This window comes from Phoenix dactylifera, chromosome 11 (genome assembly GCF_009389715.1).
Source record: "Phoenix dactylifera cultivar Barhee BC4 chromosome 11, palm_55x_up_171113_PBpolish2nd_filt_p, whole genome shotgun sequence".
In the NCBI taxonomy this organism is placed as follows: Eukaryota; Viridiplantae; Streptophyta; class Magnoliopsida; order Arecales; family Arecaceae; genus Phoenix; species Phoenix dactylifera.
In genome coordinates, this window is record NC_052402.1 from 9,658,843 (window position 1) to 9,673,633 (window position 14,791).

At 41.9% G+C, this 14,791-nt stretch overlaps 1 protein-coding gene and 1 pseudogene across 1 annotated transcript; both read right to left on the reverse strand.

Annotated features, from left to right (window-relative positions):
• Positions 1-8,322: 8,322 nt before the first annotated feature.
• On the reverse strand, positions 8,323-9,264 carry LOC108510684 (ethylene-responsive transcription factor ERF017-like). The gene has a single exon (XM_017841855.3). The coding sequence runs from the start codon at positions 9,185-9,187 to the stop codon at positions 8,594-8,596; it is 594 nt and encodes a 197-aa protein (XP_017697344.2). The 5' UTR covers positions 9,188-9,264; the 3' UTR covers positions 8,323-8,593.
• Positions 9,265-10,886: 1,622 nt separating this feature from the next.
• On the reverse strand, positions 10,887-12,948 carry LOC103703410 (annotated as a pseudogene).
• Positions 12,949-14,791: the final 1,843 nt, after the last annotated feature.

The following is a 14,791-nucleotide window of genomic DNA, read 5'->3' on the forward strand; positions in this document are numbered from 1 at the left end:
ATAAACCGGAAGGGACGTGAACGGGGAAATGTGACTTTAATTTAGAACACGACGAAGGCCACCTTCTCACGTTGTTCGCTCCGGTCAGAGCTATTGCACCTGCCGACGTGGTGCAGTTTGGGACCATGCATGGGCGATGGCTTAGCGGTTGGAGGCGCACCGCTGTCCATTCTTTAATGCATGTCCTTGTGGCGTGACTGGTGGAGCCCACAGCAAAGGAATTGACGCCATGGCCGTATGAACCAGGGCGAGCCTAGTTGTACCCATAGATCAACAAAAAGAAAGAAGGAAGAAAGGGTTAGGTGGGCCACCAACTTAGGCAAGGGTAGCACTCAGTGTTTTTTTATTATATTTGGGGAGGTGCTAGAAAAGAGAAGAGATTTGGAGGCTCTTGCTCAGGAAAGTTCACTCTTAGGTGTGATTGAGAAATCATTTCCTACATTGTATATAGTATAAAGCTATGTATCATGCCAATCATCTCATTTTATTGTTATAAATTTTATTTAATATTTACTCGTCTCTATAATTGGCCCATAAAAATGAGATGAGATAATTGGAATACTAATACATGGCAAAACGAGATACTAGCATATTTGGGGAGGTGCTGGGAAAGAGGAGATTTGCTGCAGGCCCTTGCTCAGGATGGGTCACTCCTAGGTGTGATTGAGAAATCATTCCCTGCATTGCATGCAATATAAAGCTATGTATTATGCCAATCATCTCGTTTTGTTGCTATAAATTTTGATTAATATTTGTCTGTCTCGATGATTGGCCCATAGAAATGAGATGAGATGATTGGGATACTAGTACATGGCTATATTGGTGTATCCGGTGTAGGATATAATTTTTCCTCTTAAAACAGTCTGCTGGTTTTTAAGATAAGGATAAGAGATGAAATTTTTATGGTTTTTTTTAGAAACATATAATTAATTTTAAATAAATTAGAATATGGTTTGCATTGCGTTTGCACAAAATATTGGTTATTCCATATATAATTAATGATATTTTTTTAGTATATATCACGTTTTGGTATTGGGAATGTCATCTGGTAGAGACATAAAAAGGACATAAAAAATCCGTTCCAAAATCATTGAAAAAATTCAAAACTTCAAAGGCTGCTCTGATTCTTGTTCACAAACAGCCACAATAATTCATTGTCCCAATTGACTGCCATGACATAGGCTTTCTACCTACAATCAAACGAAATCAAAGATCGAATCGATAAGGAAATGAACCTAATTCATATAGCTACTTGGTATGACTGGAGAGACCACTCCGACCCCTATAGCTCCCGGGGATGACCTCAAAGAGGAGACTTTCACGACTTTCATTCTATCTGATGAGAGCACATTCAAGGGACGCCGCTTTGGCAGAGCATAACCTTTGGGGCAGGGACGGATAATCTGCCTCCGGATCAATATGAGCACGATCAGGCCATGGAAGACTCGGATCAAAGCAAATCTCCAGATTCGGCGCAGTTAAGTCGACAGCTTCAGTCAGATAGGGTCGGCTCATCAGAGATTGTTCGGAGACACTTCTACAGCTTCAGGGGAAAGATTTTTTTTTTTCCACGGCTTCGGAATCTGCATCGCCAGTTAACATAATCGGTTGCAGCTTCAACTTCGGCAGTCGGCATTCCCTTCGGAGACTTAGACTACGTCAGAACGATTAGACCTTGGCAGAACCATAATTCGCAGCGGAAGGTTCGGACCACTCATCAAAGACTAGCACGGACTCTGATCGGAACAATTCTTTACGCAAAAAAAACCTTACATAGGATTAAAATCTATCAATATCCCCCTCATGATGAGGGGTGAAATAAACTATGAGATAGCTAGTTATTTATGTATTTATCTAGTTATTTATGCACTTCCTTTGACTTGAGATTCAGCCTCCACATTACCAATCTATATGCAATTTTGTCATAAAAAATATCTTAATTTTCAAACTTTTTTTTGAGTCTAAAATTTGATCAAGTACTAATAGAATAGCAAATAATTTAACGATTTCAGACTCTTGTATCTCACATTTGCTAGTTCGAAGAAAAGGTATAATATAATATCTCCCATTTGCTAGTTCCAAATATAAATATGTATTTATGCATGGTTTTTTTGCATATCAAGTCCAAGATTTTATCAAAAATACATGTAACAACTCTCCTTGTCCTTATACACAAATTGATCTAGATATTGTTAATTTAATTTGTAAAGCCTCCATCTCCAATTAACATGGACCCATGTTAACCGTAGCTGGTGAATGATGATCCGACCCCTGGTTACTCGCAACAGGGGTAGGATAAAAAAAAAACAGATTGTTTTTGGTGCAAAATAAATAATTGGAACAAAAATATAATATAAACTAGATTTTTTTTTTGTTCGGTGACAATACTAATCAGGCTGAGATGCGAAAATCTCACTCTTTTTAAAAAGATTCAAGCTCTTCGAAGTGCGTAGTCTGACTGAAGCATTGTACTTAGAACCAACTTTGCATGAGAGTTTGAGTCCAAAGCTCTACCAAAAGAACACCTTTCTTTGACTAAAGAACTCTCAAGCTTGTTAGCATGTGGAATGAAGATGTTTCCTTTTTTTTTTTTTTTACTTGCCTTCCCAAATTAATATGGTCCATTATTAACCACAATAATGGACAAGTGATAAATATCTATTATAGAAAATAAAAATAGATAGGCCCATTAGCACAATTCCTATCAGTTCATATCCCCCCCTCCCCCCAATCTCAAATTTATTAACAAATTATTCTCGTTTTAATATTAAAATAAGCCGGTAAAATACCAGCCTTACACACCATTTCTGTTTATTATCTGTGCTGATATGCTTTCTAGATTGCTGCATGATGCTGTTACTAGTAGGAATCTTCATGTTTATTAGCCGTAGAATGGAGGGTCCCTTTGCTGCTCTCAGCCAGGCCCAAATGTCAACATTGGTGAAGTCCCATCCATGTGTGCTTCAGCCCATAAACTCCATTCTTGGTGTTCATAGTAAACATGGGACTTGGAAGTACTTGGGCACCCCTCCTTCAAGTGATGGACTCAAACTGGCTGATCTTAATGAACTGTTTGATAAGGTGAATGGAAGGTTAGCAGCTTGGAAGTAGACCCTTTTATCGCAGATGGGTAGGATTGTTTTGATTCAATCTGTTCTTCCATTCCAGCACTCTTGTTGAGTAATTTTGCAGTTCCTGTGCATGTTCTTGACAACTTGGAGAAATTGTTTAGAAATTTTTTGAGGACATGATTCTAAGCATAGGAAGTTGGCACCGAGTTTCATAAGAGTAGATCTGTTGACCGAAGATTATAGATTATAAGCGGCTTGGGTCTGTTTGAGCTTAGAATCAGGGGACAAGAATTTATGGCTAAAGCTCCTGCTCGGTTGATCTCGAAGCCTGATTTTCTGTGGGGAAGCCTGCTTTCAGTAAAATCTAACTTCCAAGGCATGCGAAACTTGTTACTGCTAGAAATCGGTTTGGGTCAGGTGCTGAGTTGGTTGGGTTACTGTAGTGCTTGGACCATGCATCCCGAAAAAATCGGGTGAACAGATCCGCTATTTTTTGTAATCGATCATGCATCCCAAAAATCATATACGGGCATTTCACCTACGCATCTAGCTCGTTCATCGTATGGTTATGGAAACTATTCTCAATTGTGGCCGAGCTGTCACTGGTTGGGGAAAGAGTTTGAAATTTGATGGACTTTTCGCACGCCTCTAGGGCCGGCCGTATAGTGGACTTTTACTGGTTGACCGAAGGTTTTATGGTGAGCTCTCATTGGTTGGTCTGCCACATCGGCTATAGCTGGTTCCAGGGCATATCAGAACTCATATAGTAAAGAGAGAAATAAGTCAGCTTTTAAAGGCAAATTTGTGAATCGGCATGCTACGTTCAAGATGATTTTAACTGGCCAATTGAAAATGGCAATGATACTAATTTCCTTTGTGATGTTTAGTGTCTCGGTTTGTAAACCAGGATAGAAGCTGGGATGCTCAGAATTCACATGAAGATTTGGGTCAGGAACCGGCAGGCGAAGTTCTTAATATTCCTATACCAAAAAGGCGATTGGCAGGATAGAAAAGTCTTGGGGGATTAATGATAGTTCCAAGTTAAAATCTCGGGATGTAATGAGGAAGAGAAGGCTTACTCAGAACTTTGAGGGATATTAGAACTTAGATTGGCAGAGGAAACTACTTCATGTTCCTCAAGAGTAACTGTTTTGGTTGAAGGTTCTGTGGGTGAAATAATTCTGATGCAGTGTGGCCTCATGAACCGGGATTCAGCCTTTTGTGCTATTTGCCCGGATCAGTGCGGGCGCTAGATTCTCATCATTGGCATAATTGGCTAACTATTTGATGAAGCCGCATGGTGTGGAAGAGGATAAGGATGTCTGCTTTGGGATGCTGAGAAGGATTCTAGTAATAGGGCCACTGGTGATCTTTACACTTTAAATTGGAGTTTTCTTAAAGCCAAGATGAAGGGGACTTCCATTGATGAACCATGGTGATGGATTACTGCTTGCTCGTCTTCGAGCTCTACTACTTATTCTTCTTTGATGCTTAGTAGGCTCTCGGATATCGAATGCCTCTTCTTTTTCATTGGCAGAGTTAAGTGCTGCATGGAAAGGTTTCATGGAAGCTTAATTACTATCATGTCCATGCAAGGTGAATTTGGCCCGAGGGCGATTCTGCTACTATAGTTGACTGAATCAACAAGCCACTTGAAGCAGAACAACACTGGGACCTTAGTTCTTAGATATGTCATGAAGTTGGCTGATTTGCTAGCTTGGTTTAGATCCTATCATGTCCTCTCAGAAGCAAACTGGCCAGCTGATTTGTTAGCGAATCTGCACACGAATGAAGACGGCATACCATGTCGGGGATCTTCTTCCTTCTGAACTTGTTTCTATCTTTATTGTTGATTCCCTAGGTTGTGTTTTTGGTAGGTCTTTGATTTGCTGGTGTATCTCGCATCACACTTAACAAAAATTGAAGATTTATTACTCATCAATAGTTTGGTTTAGGTTTCATGGCTTTGCTTGTGGTTGTCATCTCTTTGCCCTTCTGCATGGCTTTCTTCTCTCTATTTTTTGGCTCTTCAAAGAACCAATAGTGTATTGATCAAGAGGCTTAGGAGAAGTATCTGTCTCCATTAAAGAATTGAAGTTTTCCACAGGGTTTGGGTCTTGGTCTTAGCTACTACAAACTATGAACAATATATCAGCTAATGTTCGCATATAAATTTATAAATGATCTTAATAGAGACAGCCCGACCTGTGTTCTTGTGTCAACTTTATGGAATGCTCCTTGTACTGCATTAAGTTGCACATAGTTCACAACCAAGAGAAATGGAAATAAGAGGTGGTTAATGTGGTATCTTACATTTGGAAACAGTCTTGAAGGGTTCAATTAATTATCTTCTTGTTTTTATTTCCCTCTGATTCCAGATATTGATTTGTAATAGTGTTTTGGCTGTGTTAAGTTTCATCAATATTATGACTCATTGCCCAACAACTTAAGTTCTTGAATCAAATTAAGTATGTGGTTCTAAAGTTGCTTATAAAACACTTGCGATGTTGAAGGGATTGCGTTATTGCAACATTACTTTAAAAAATGTGGAAGGAATTATAAATGTGTTTAGTGAGAAGTACTCTACATCCTGGAAGTCCCTCCAAAAACTTCACAACTTTGTAGATTTTCACATGTACTTTACTTATGTATGTATGCATTTGTTTGTTTGTTTATTTATTTATTTTGGTATAAGAGACCTGTAGGAAATATACAACAACTAGAGTTTGCTCTTTAAAAAATATCAATGACCTCCTGTGCCTTGATAAAGTGGGATGGTAGTCCAGCTTTCTAGTACAACTATTTGAAGATTTGATTAGCTTGGCAACTTGCTGCTGCTTGTGCTTTATGTCGAACTATGTCCCCACCTTAATTTCTTGTTCTCTTGCACTTGGAGCTACATGAAGCCCGGCCTTCGAAGTACGTTTCTATGTCCTCCTTTTGGTTACAAGATCACTTAGTTACAATCATTTAGTGGGTCAACCGTAACAACCCAGGACCTCACCCAAAATGGCTAGCCGGAAGGTATTGTTTGGGTTCCTTGATCCTGTATAAGTATCCAAGATCTACCCAGCGAATAACCGATGTAGGACTAAACACACACCCGCACGGGTCCTCACATACTCCCCCCGTTCAAGCCCTGACGTTCTCGTCAGGCTAAGGGTTCAAATCCATTCAAATCTAATCACAAACACCACGATCGGTCCGTGGTCAACCCCAATGGATTTGTATTGCAGTGTCCCCTAATCCACATAAGTTATAGGCCGGGTCCGCTCTGATACCATTTGTAACAACCTAGGACCTCACCCAAAATGGCTAGCCGGAAGGTATTGTTTGGGTTACTTGATCCTGTATAAGTACCCAAGATCTACCCAGCGAATAACCGATGTAGGACTAAACACACACCCGCACGGGTCCTCACATACTCCCCCCGTTCAAGCCCTGACGTTCTCGTCAGGCTAAGGGTTCAAATCCATTCAAATCTAATCACAAACACCACGATTGGTCCGTGGTTAACCCCAATGGATCTGTGCTGCAGTGTCCCCTAATCCACATAAATTATAGGCCGGGTCCGCTCTGATACCATTTGTAACAACCCAGGATCTCACCCAAAATGACTAGCCGGAAGGTATTGTTTGGGTTCCTTGATCCTGTATAAGTATCCAAAATCTATCCAGCGAATAACTGATGTGGGACTAAACACACGCCCACACGGGTCCTCACATCAACAAGGCTGCAGATAGACAGAAACATTTCATACCACTCTATATTATTTAGCTAGTGGCTGCACAGGTTCCAGGCTATCCCTGTTGATGCGAGTGCTCTTAAAATGTTGAATGTTATTTATCTAGGTCCAACTTTTCTTTCTTAGAACATGAAATATTTAAGGTACATGGAAAAAAATATTTAGGTCCCCAAGTTGTGAGACAAAATTGGCAGGCCCTACAAACTTCAGAGTTTGTGGAGAAAAACTTGATTTTAGTTTCCGAGTCGAAGATAAGATAACTAACAACTCCTCCTTACTAGCTTCATAGGAAGTCCATGAAGCCTGTGGATTTCAGTTTATTTGACATTAGATTTCGACATGAGAAATAAACATGATTTTTTTTAACAAAAAATAATATCTAATTGATAGTTTTGGTTCTATAAATAAAATTATTAGAGAAGCAAAAAAAAAAAAATAGAGAGAGAGAAAAGCTACATTTGTTGTCTTCTTCTTCTTTTTCTTTTTCTTTTTTTTTCTTTTTGCTCTTGTGGCATCCACCTCCCAATTGTGCATGTTCTTTTCCTTTCTATTATTTTCCAATATGGGACCGCCCATAAGACTTTAGGGTCACATGTTTAGCTTGAAGCTTCCAATTCCTTCCAGATTAATTAAGTAAAATTTATTGATAAATCCTTGTTTGAAACTTAAGTTATTTATAAGCTCCTAAATTGCAAAGGTCAAATGAAGCTAGCATGGTTTGCCAACTTCATGACTTATTGGAATTTAGAGTGAAAGTATTAATTGTCAGCAAATCCACAATTGAATCATAAGTTACCTATTATTCCTTAATTCACAAGTTTTATATGAAGCCAATAGAATGTACTTACTTCATTTTAGTTAAAATTAGAGTTTGACATATGCCGTGTTTTGAGGATGATATGCCTTAGCTTCTAAATAGTGCAATACATATATTGAGTTACAATTATTTATAATTTTATAATATTTTAAATTGCTTTCAACTCTTTAATTATAATATTTATATAAAGTAGAGGTTGTCAACTTTATTTTATATATGAAATTAGTATTTAGTATGTGCGACGTGTCATAATAGAAAGGAAGTAAAAATGAGAGAGATTGGAAAAGGATGCTTGAAGAGTTGGAAATTAAAGACTAGATATTAAACCAACATTTAATATCTATTCCTTTGAATTTGACTACAATTTGGTAGTTACCCCTTCACATATGTTAGTTTTTTAAAACTCTTTAACATATGATTAGTTTGATCAAGGAGTAAACATTAAATTATCATCAAAATCAAGAATCTTAGGGTGAGGTCGAGAACTTTTTTTTCTTGATAGAAATTGGCTGGCCCTGGCCTATCTATCCTTTTATTCAAATTTTTTGAAGAACGAATCAATCGTTTGGAAATGTTTCAAAAATTTTCAGACTCAAAACAATAGAAATGAAATTTTCCTAAAGTGCCAATTAAGCATGAATGAGAGAGAGAGAGAGAGAGAGAGAATCTCCGTCACTAAATACTGAAGATTTAGCAATATTTTGAATCTTTACATTCCTTTAGAATTATCTCTCGAGACATACATCTTGATTCTTGTGAGAACAAAGTAATTGAACCCTGTCGCCGCCGGATTCAAAAATGCCGGCAAGCGGCCAGAGAATCCCTCGGCTGCAAAAATTCGCCGTCGGATCCCCCAATTCCCCTTAAAAAGAATAGAAGAATTATTTTAATCCCCCCCGAAAAAATAAAGAATTATTTTAAACGAATAAATAAACGAATAAGAGCTCGTAAGAGAATCCCTCAGAAGCTCCACAAAAACGAATTCGCGCAGAAACCTACCCCCCCATTGTCCTCCGCCACATCCGGCGGGGCCGTCGCCGGCGGGAAGAAATCGTAAGAGAAGTCATCCATTGCCGCCTCCGCCACTGCTGGCGGGAAATCCATCCCGACTCCATCCGGCGACGACAGCATGTCCATGAACGACCAGTCGACCACGCCCTCGCTCTCCGCCGTGAGAGCGTCCGCCGTCTCCGACGGCGACATCTTCGGCGCCGGTGCGTCTGCGGCGATGGCGGCGGCATCAGAGTCGGCTTTGTGGGCGTGGTGGGCGGCGAGGCCCTGGATCTGGCGGGGGCCGAGCGACTGGCCGCCGGCGATCCGGGGCGGCGAGTCGGGGAAGTTGAGGCGGCCCCGGCGGCCGCGGAGGCAGACGACAGCAGCGTCAAAAGCCCGCGCCGCCTTGTCCGGCGAGTCGTAAGACCCCAGCCAGATCCTCTCCCGGCTGTTGGGAAGCCGGATCTCCGACACCCACCGGCCCCACTTCCGCTTCCGCACCCCCCTGTACCGCCGCTCGCCGGCTGCGGCGCTCCCAGCAGCGCGCTCCGTCCTCATCATATCGGCGCTGCGATGATGACACGTGTATGAAGGGATGTCGATCGTTTCCAATCTCGGCGTCCGGCGGCGTTGGAGCTGCGAACTTAGCAGTGGTGGTGCGAAATGGCGCGGCTGGGGGGGTGGCCGGTTATAAAGGGTCGAAGTGGAGGAGCGCGTGGTAGTGAGGGAACGAATGGGGAGTCGACGCGCGTCCGCAAGGTGGGAGGGAGGAAAGGGGGCAGCGGGGAGAATTGGAGCACGTTAGCACGCGGGGCGAAATCGTGTGAAATTAATATAAAACGTGCCGCCTTCGGAGCAAGGGCGTGGGGTTCGCACGAGCTTCCTGGCCGCACGCTTTCAGAAGTGTGACGTCATGACTGACTGCGAGGTGAGGAGCAGCTTTGGCGGCCTTCGGTGTGAAGCCTGCACAGGAAAGGAGAGATTTATGTAAGAATTTAGGCTGTTGGCTGCGATCGCGAACTTGGCGTTAGGAATAAAATGAGAGAGAAGCCAGATTGCTTTAGGTTTCTCAGCTTGTCAAAAAAATTTAAGACATGTTTAGCTTGTGCTCAGCACATTTGCGGGTCCACCATGCTAACTTCATAAATTAATTAAAAGGACAATTATTTCAATGATTATACTATAATAATGCATCCGTAACAAAAGGTCTAGGAAGATACAATGATTGTCAATATACTCTCTCTCTCTCTCTCTCTCTCTCTCTCTCTCTCTCTCTCTCTCTCTCTCTCTCTCTCTATATATATATATATATATATATATATATATTTGTAGAGTGCGACTCGTCTCCCTACCAGCTCCACAAACTCTAGCTCTAGTTTTATCTCTACGAGGTCATGGTGGCAGCCCAAGTGATTGTAATCAAGACGGCCTTTGATTGGTTGATCAGAGGCTTCATGGTGAGCTTTAGCTGGTCTTCTATATCAGCTATAGCAGATTTTAAAGCGTATCAGAACTCATATGGTAAAGAGAGAAATACATCAGCTGTTTAAAGGCAAATTTGTGAATCGGCATGCTACGTTCAAGATGATTTTCACCAGCCAATTAGAAATGGCGATGATAGCAATTTCCTTTGTAATGTTCGGTGTCTCAGTTTGTAAACCAGGATAGAAGCTGGGACGGTCAGAATTCACATGAAGATTTGGATCAGGAGCTAGCAAGCGAAGTTCTTAATATTCCTATACCAAAAAGGTGATTGCTAGGATAGAAAAGTTTTAGGGGATTAATGATAGTTCTAAATTAAAATCTCGGGATGTAATGAGGAAGAGAAAGCTCACTTAGAACAAAGCTCACTTAGAACTTTGAGGGATATTAGAACTTGGTTTGGATGAGGAAACTACTTTATCTTCCTCAAGAGTAACTATTTTGGTTGATGGTTTTGTGGGTGAAATAATTCTGATGCAGTGTGGCCTCATGAATCCGGATACAGCCTGTTGTGCTATACTACAAGAAAAACAAGATTTGGCGATGCTTTTTAAGGCTTTTACCGACGCTTATAAGCGTCGGTCAGTTTCCTTTTGACGCTTTTAAAAGCGTCGCCAAAGGGTCGGCTATGTCAGAGTGGAAAAAAAATTGCCGACGCTTCTAGAAAGCGTCGCTAAGGTGGTTTTTAGCGAAGCGTCGCTAAAAACCTAGTTAGCGACGCTTTAAAGCATCGTTATAAATATTTTAAATATTTTAAAAATTATTTTGAATCAGAGCCTCATTTCCTCGTTTCCTCCCCAATGTCCACCTCCGCGCTCCTCCACCGCCGCACGTCCTCCACCGCCGCCTGCCGGAAAATCCCCACATCCACTGCCCCTGTTACCATATGATATCCTCTCATCTTCATATTCTCCGCCCGATCGTGCGGCATCGCAAGCCCCCCCAAATACGGTTCCCTCTCGCTAGCGCCACCGCCCTCCGCTGCCGACAGTTTGTTCATCATCCCCAGCACCTTCCTCTCCGCCTCCTTCATCGCATCCCTCACCTTTCGGTTCCTAGGATCCCACAGATACCCCATGCTCGCGCTCAGATCCAGCGGCTCCATCTACACCATGTCGACCCCCTCGACGCCGGCGATCACCTCGATCTCCGCCAACCCCGCCGCCGTCTCCACCTGGCACATCACCAGCAGCTCCTCGTCAACCCGCGCCAGGTAGCCGTCGTCGATGCCGTAGGCGGAGGCGCGCACCACTGTGTGGGCGGACCCGCGGACGCCACGCGGCGGAAAATGGCAGAATGAGACGGCGAGCTCGGCGGCGCTGGGGGACTCGATCATGGGGAACATGAGGCCCTGGGGGCCGAGATTGAGCGCCTTCTTGGCCCAGGCGGTGGAGAGCTCCGAAAGGCAGAGGATGGCCGAGGTGTGGACAGCGGCGAGGGCGCGGAGGCAAGGGAGGGCCTCCGCGATGCCGCCAGAGCCGTCCTCCATGTTGACGACTACGTAGTCGTAGCCGGCGAGGCCGGCGATCTCAGCGAGGGTCGGGGAGAAGCTCAGGAGGAAGAGGCCGTAGAGGGTCTCGCCGGCGACGAGGCGGGACTTGAGGATCCGCGGTTCAGGGGAGAGGGGGGCGGAGTCAGGATTCAAGGAGGCGGCGAAGAGGCGGGCGAAGACATCATCGCCGGAGCCGTTCTACTTCTTGAATCTGGAGGGGGTTAGGGAGGGGGGGATCACCATTTGAAAGCACGCGACGATGAGAGAGGAGATCATATTAGTGTCGAAATAGGCTCCGACGATGCTTTTTAGCGTCGTCTTAGGCCGGCGACTACACCGATGCTTATTAGCGTCGTCTATTGCCGACGCTTTTTACAAGCGACGGCAAATTTTGACGCTAGACCGAAAATTGCCTGATGCTTATAAAAAGCGTCGGTAAAACCGACTTTTCCTGTAGTGTATTTGCCCGGATCAGTGCGGGTGCTAGATTCTCATCATTGGCATAATTGGCTAACTATTTGATGGAGTCGCATGGTGTGGAAGAGGATAAGGATGCCTGCTTTGGGATGCTGAGAACGGAAGGATTTTAGTAATAAGGCCACTGGTGATCTAGCTTTACACTTTAAATTGGAGTTTTCTCAAGGACAAGATGAAAGGGACTTCCATTGACGAACCATGGTGCTGGCTTGCTGCTTGTTCGTCTTCGAGTTCTACTACTTCTTATCTTTTGATGGTTAGTAGGCTCTTGTATATCCAATGCTTCTTCTTTTCCATTGGCAGAGTTAAGTGCTGCATGGAAAGGTTTCATGGCAGCTTAATTATTATCATGTCCATGCAAGGTGAATTTGGCTCGAGGGCGATTCTACTACTATAATTGACTGGATTGACAAGCCACTTGAAGCATAACAACACTACGACTCCAATATATTTGGGGGTCTAAGGCCGTTTTGTCTTTGAGGCATTTTCTGTAATAGGTTGGCTTAAGTTGAACTCACAGGAGATCTTTTTTCTTTTTATTTTGTCTTTGAGGCCTTTTCTGCGATGGACCTTCTTTGGGCCGGGGTCTTAGACGACCGCCTAAGTCACCTAAATGTTGGGCCGGCCCTGTTGCGATCTTAACTCTTAGATTTGTTATGAAGTTGGCTGATTCGCTAACTTGGTTTAGACCCTATCATGTCCTCTCAGGAGCTAACTAGCCAGCTGATTTGTTAGCGAGTCTGTGTACGAAATGAAGACTGCATACCATGTCGGCGATCTTCTTCCTTCTGAACTTGTTTCTATCCTTGTTGTTGATTTCATAGGTTGTATTTTTGGTAGGTTTTTGATTTGCTGGTGTATATATCTCCATCAGACTCATCAAAATTTGAAGATTTATTAACCATCAATAGTTTAGGTTTCATGGTTTTGCTTGTGGTTGTCATCTCTTTGCCCTTTTGTATGGCTCTCTTCTCTGTTTTGTGGCTCTTCAAAGAAGCAATAGTGTATTGATCAAGAGGCTTAGGAGAAGTATCTGTCACAAGAGAATACCCAAACCCTGTGGAAAACTTCAATTCTTTAATGGATGGTGCCTTCATACTTGGTCTTAGCTACTACAAATTATGAACGATATATCAGCTAATGTTCGCATATAAATTTATAAATGATCTTAGTAGAGACAGCCCCATCTGTGCTCATGTTTCAACTTTATGGAATGCTCCTTGTGCTGCAGTAAGTTGCTCCTAGTTCACAACCTAGAGAAATGGAAATAAGAGGTGGTTAATGGTATCTTATATTTGGAAACAGTCTTGAAGGGTTCATTTAATTATCTTATTCTTTTCTTTCTTCTTGTTTTTTTTCCCCTTTGTTTCCAGATATTGATTTGTAATAGTGTTTTGGCTGTGTTAATTTTCATCAATATTATGACTCATTGCTCAACAACTTAAGTTCTTGAATCAAATTTAAGTATGTGGTTCTAAATTTGTTTATAAAACACTTGCGATGTTGAAGGGATTTCTCCCATCCTTAGAAACTTGTGGGATTGCGTTATTGCAACACTACTTTAAAAAATGTGGAAGGAATTATAAATGTGTTTAGTGAGAAGAACTCTACATCCTGAACCTCCCTCCAAAAAATTCACCACTTCGTAGATTTTCACATATACTATGGTTATAATTATGTATGTATGCATTTGTTTGTTTGTTTATTTTCGTATAAGAGACCTGTAGGAAATATATATACGACAACTAGAGTTTGCTCTTTAAAAAATACCAATGACCTCCTGTGCCTTGATAAAGTGGGATGGTAGTCCAGCTTTCTAGTACAACCATTTGAAGATTTTATTAGCTTGGCAAGTTGCTGCTTCTTGTGCTTTATGTCGAACTATGTCCCCACCTTAATTTCTTGTTCTCTATTGCACTTGGAGCTACATAAAACCTGGCATGGCCTTTGAAGTACGTTTCTATGTCCTCCTTTGGGTTACAAAATCACTTAGTTACAATCATTTAGTGGGTCAACAAGGCTGTAGATAGGCAGAAACATTTCATACCACTCTATATTATTTGGCTAGTGGCTGCACAGGTTCCAGGCTATCCCTGTTGATGCGCTTGCTCTTAAAATGTTGAATGTTATTTATCTAGGTCTTACTGTTCTTTCTTAGAACATGAATTATTTGAGGTATGTGAAAAAAATTATTTAGGTCCCCAAGTTGTGAGACAAAATTGGCAGGCCCTATAAGCTTCAGAGTTGGTGGAGAAAAACTTGATTTTAGTTTCCTAGTTGAAGCTAAGATAACTAACAATTCCTTACTAGCTTCATAGGAAGTCCATGAAGCCTGTGGATTTCAGTTTATTTGATATTAGATTTCGACGTGTGCAATAAACATGATTTTTTTTTAAAAAAAAACTAATATCTAATTGATAGTTTTGGTTCTATTAATAAAATTATTAGAGAAGCAAAAATAAAATAGAGAGAGAAAAGCTACATTTCTTTTTGTCTTCTTCTTCTTTTCTTTTTTTTTTTTGTTCTTGTGGCATCCACCTCCCAATTGTGCATGCTCTTTAACTTCACTCTTTTTTGGTGTGCAGGGGCACGGAGGAAAAAAAGAACATAAGCAAAGGGGTGTGAATTAATTTTTCTATTATTTTCCAATAGGAGACCGTCCATATGACTTTAGGGTCGCATGTTTAGCTTCAAGCTTCCAAGTCCTTCCAGAT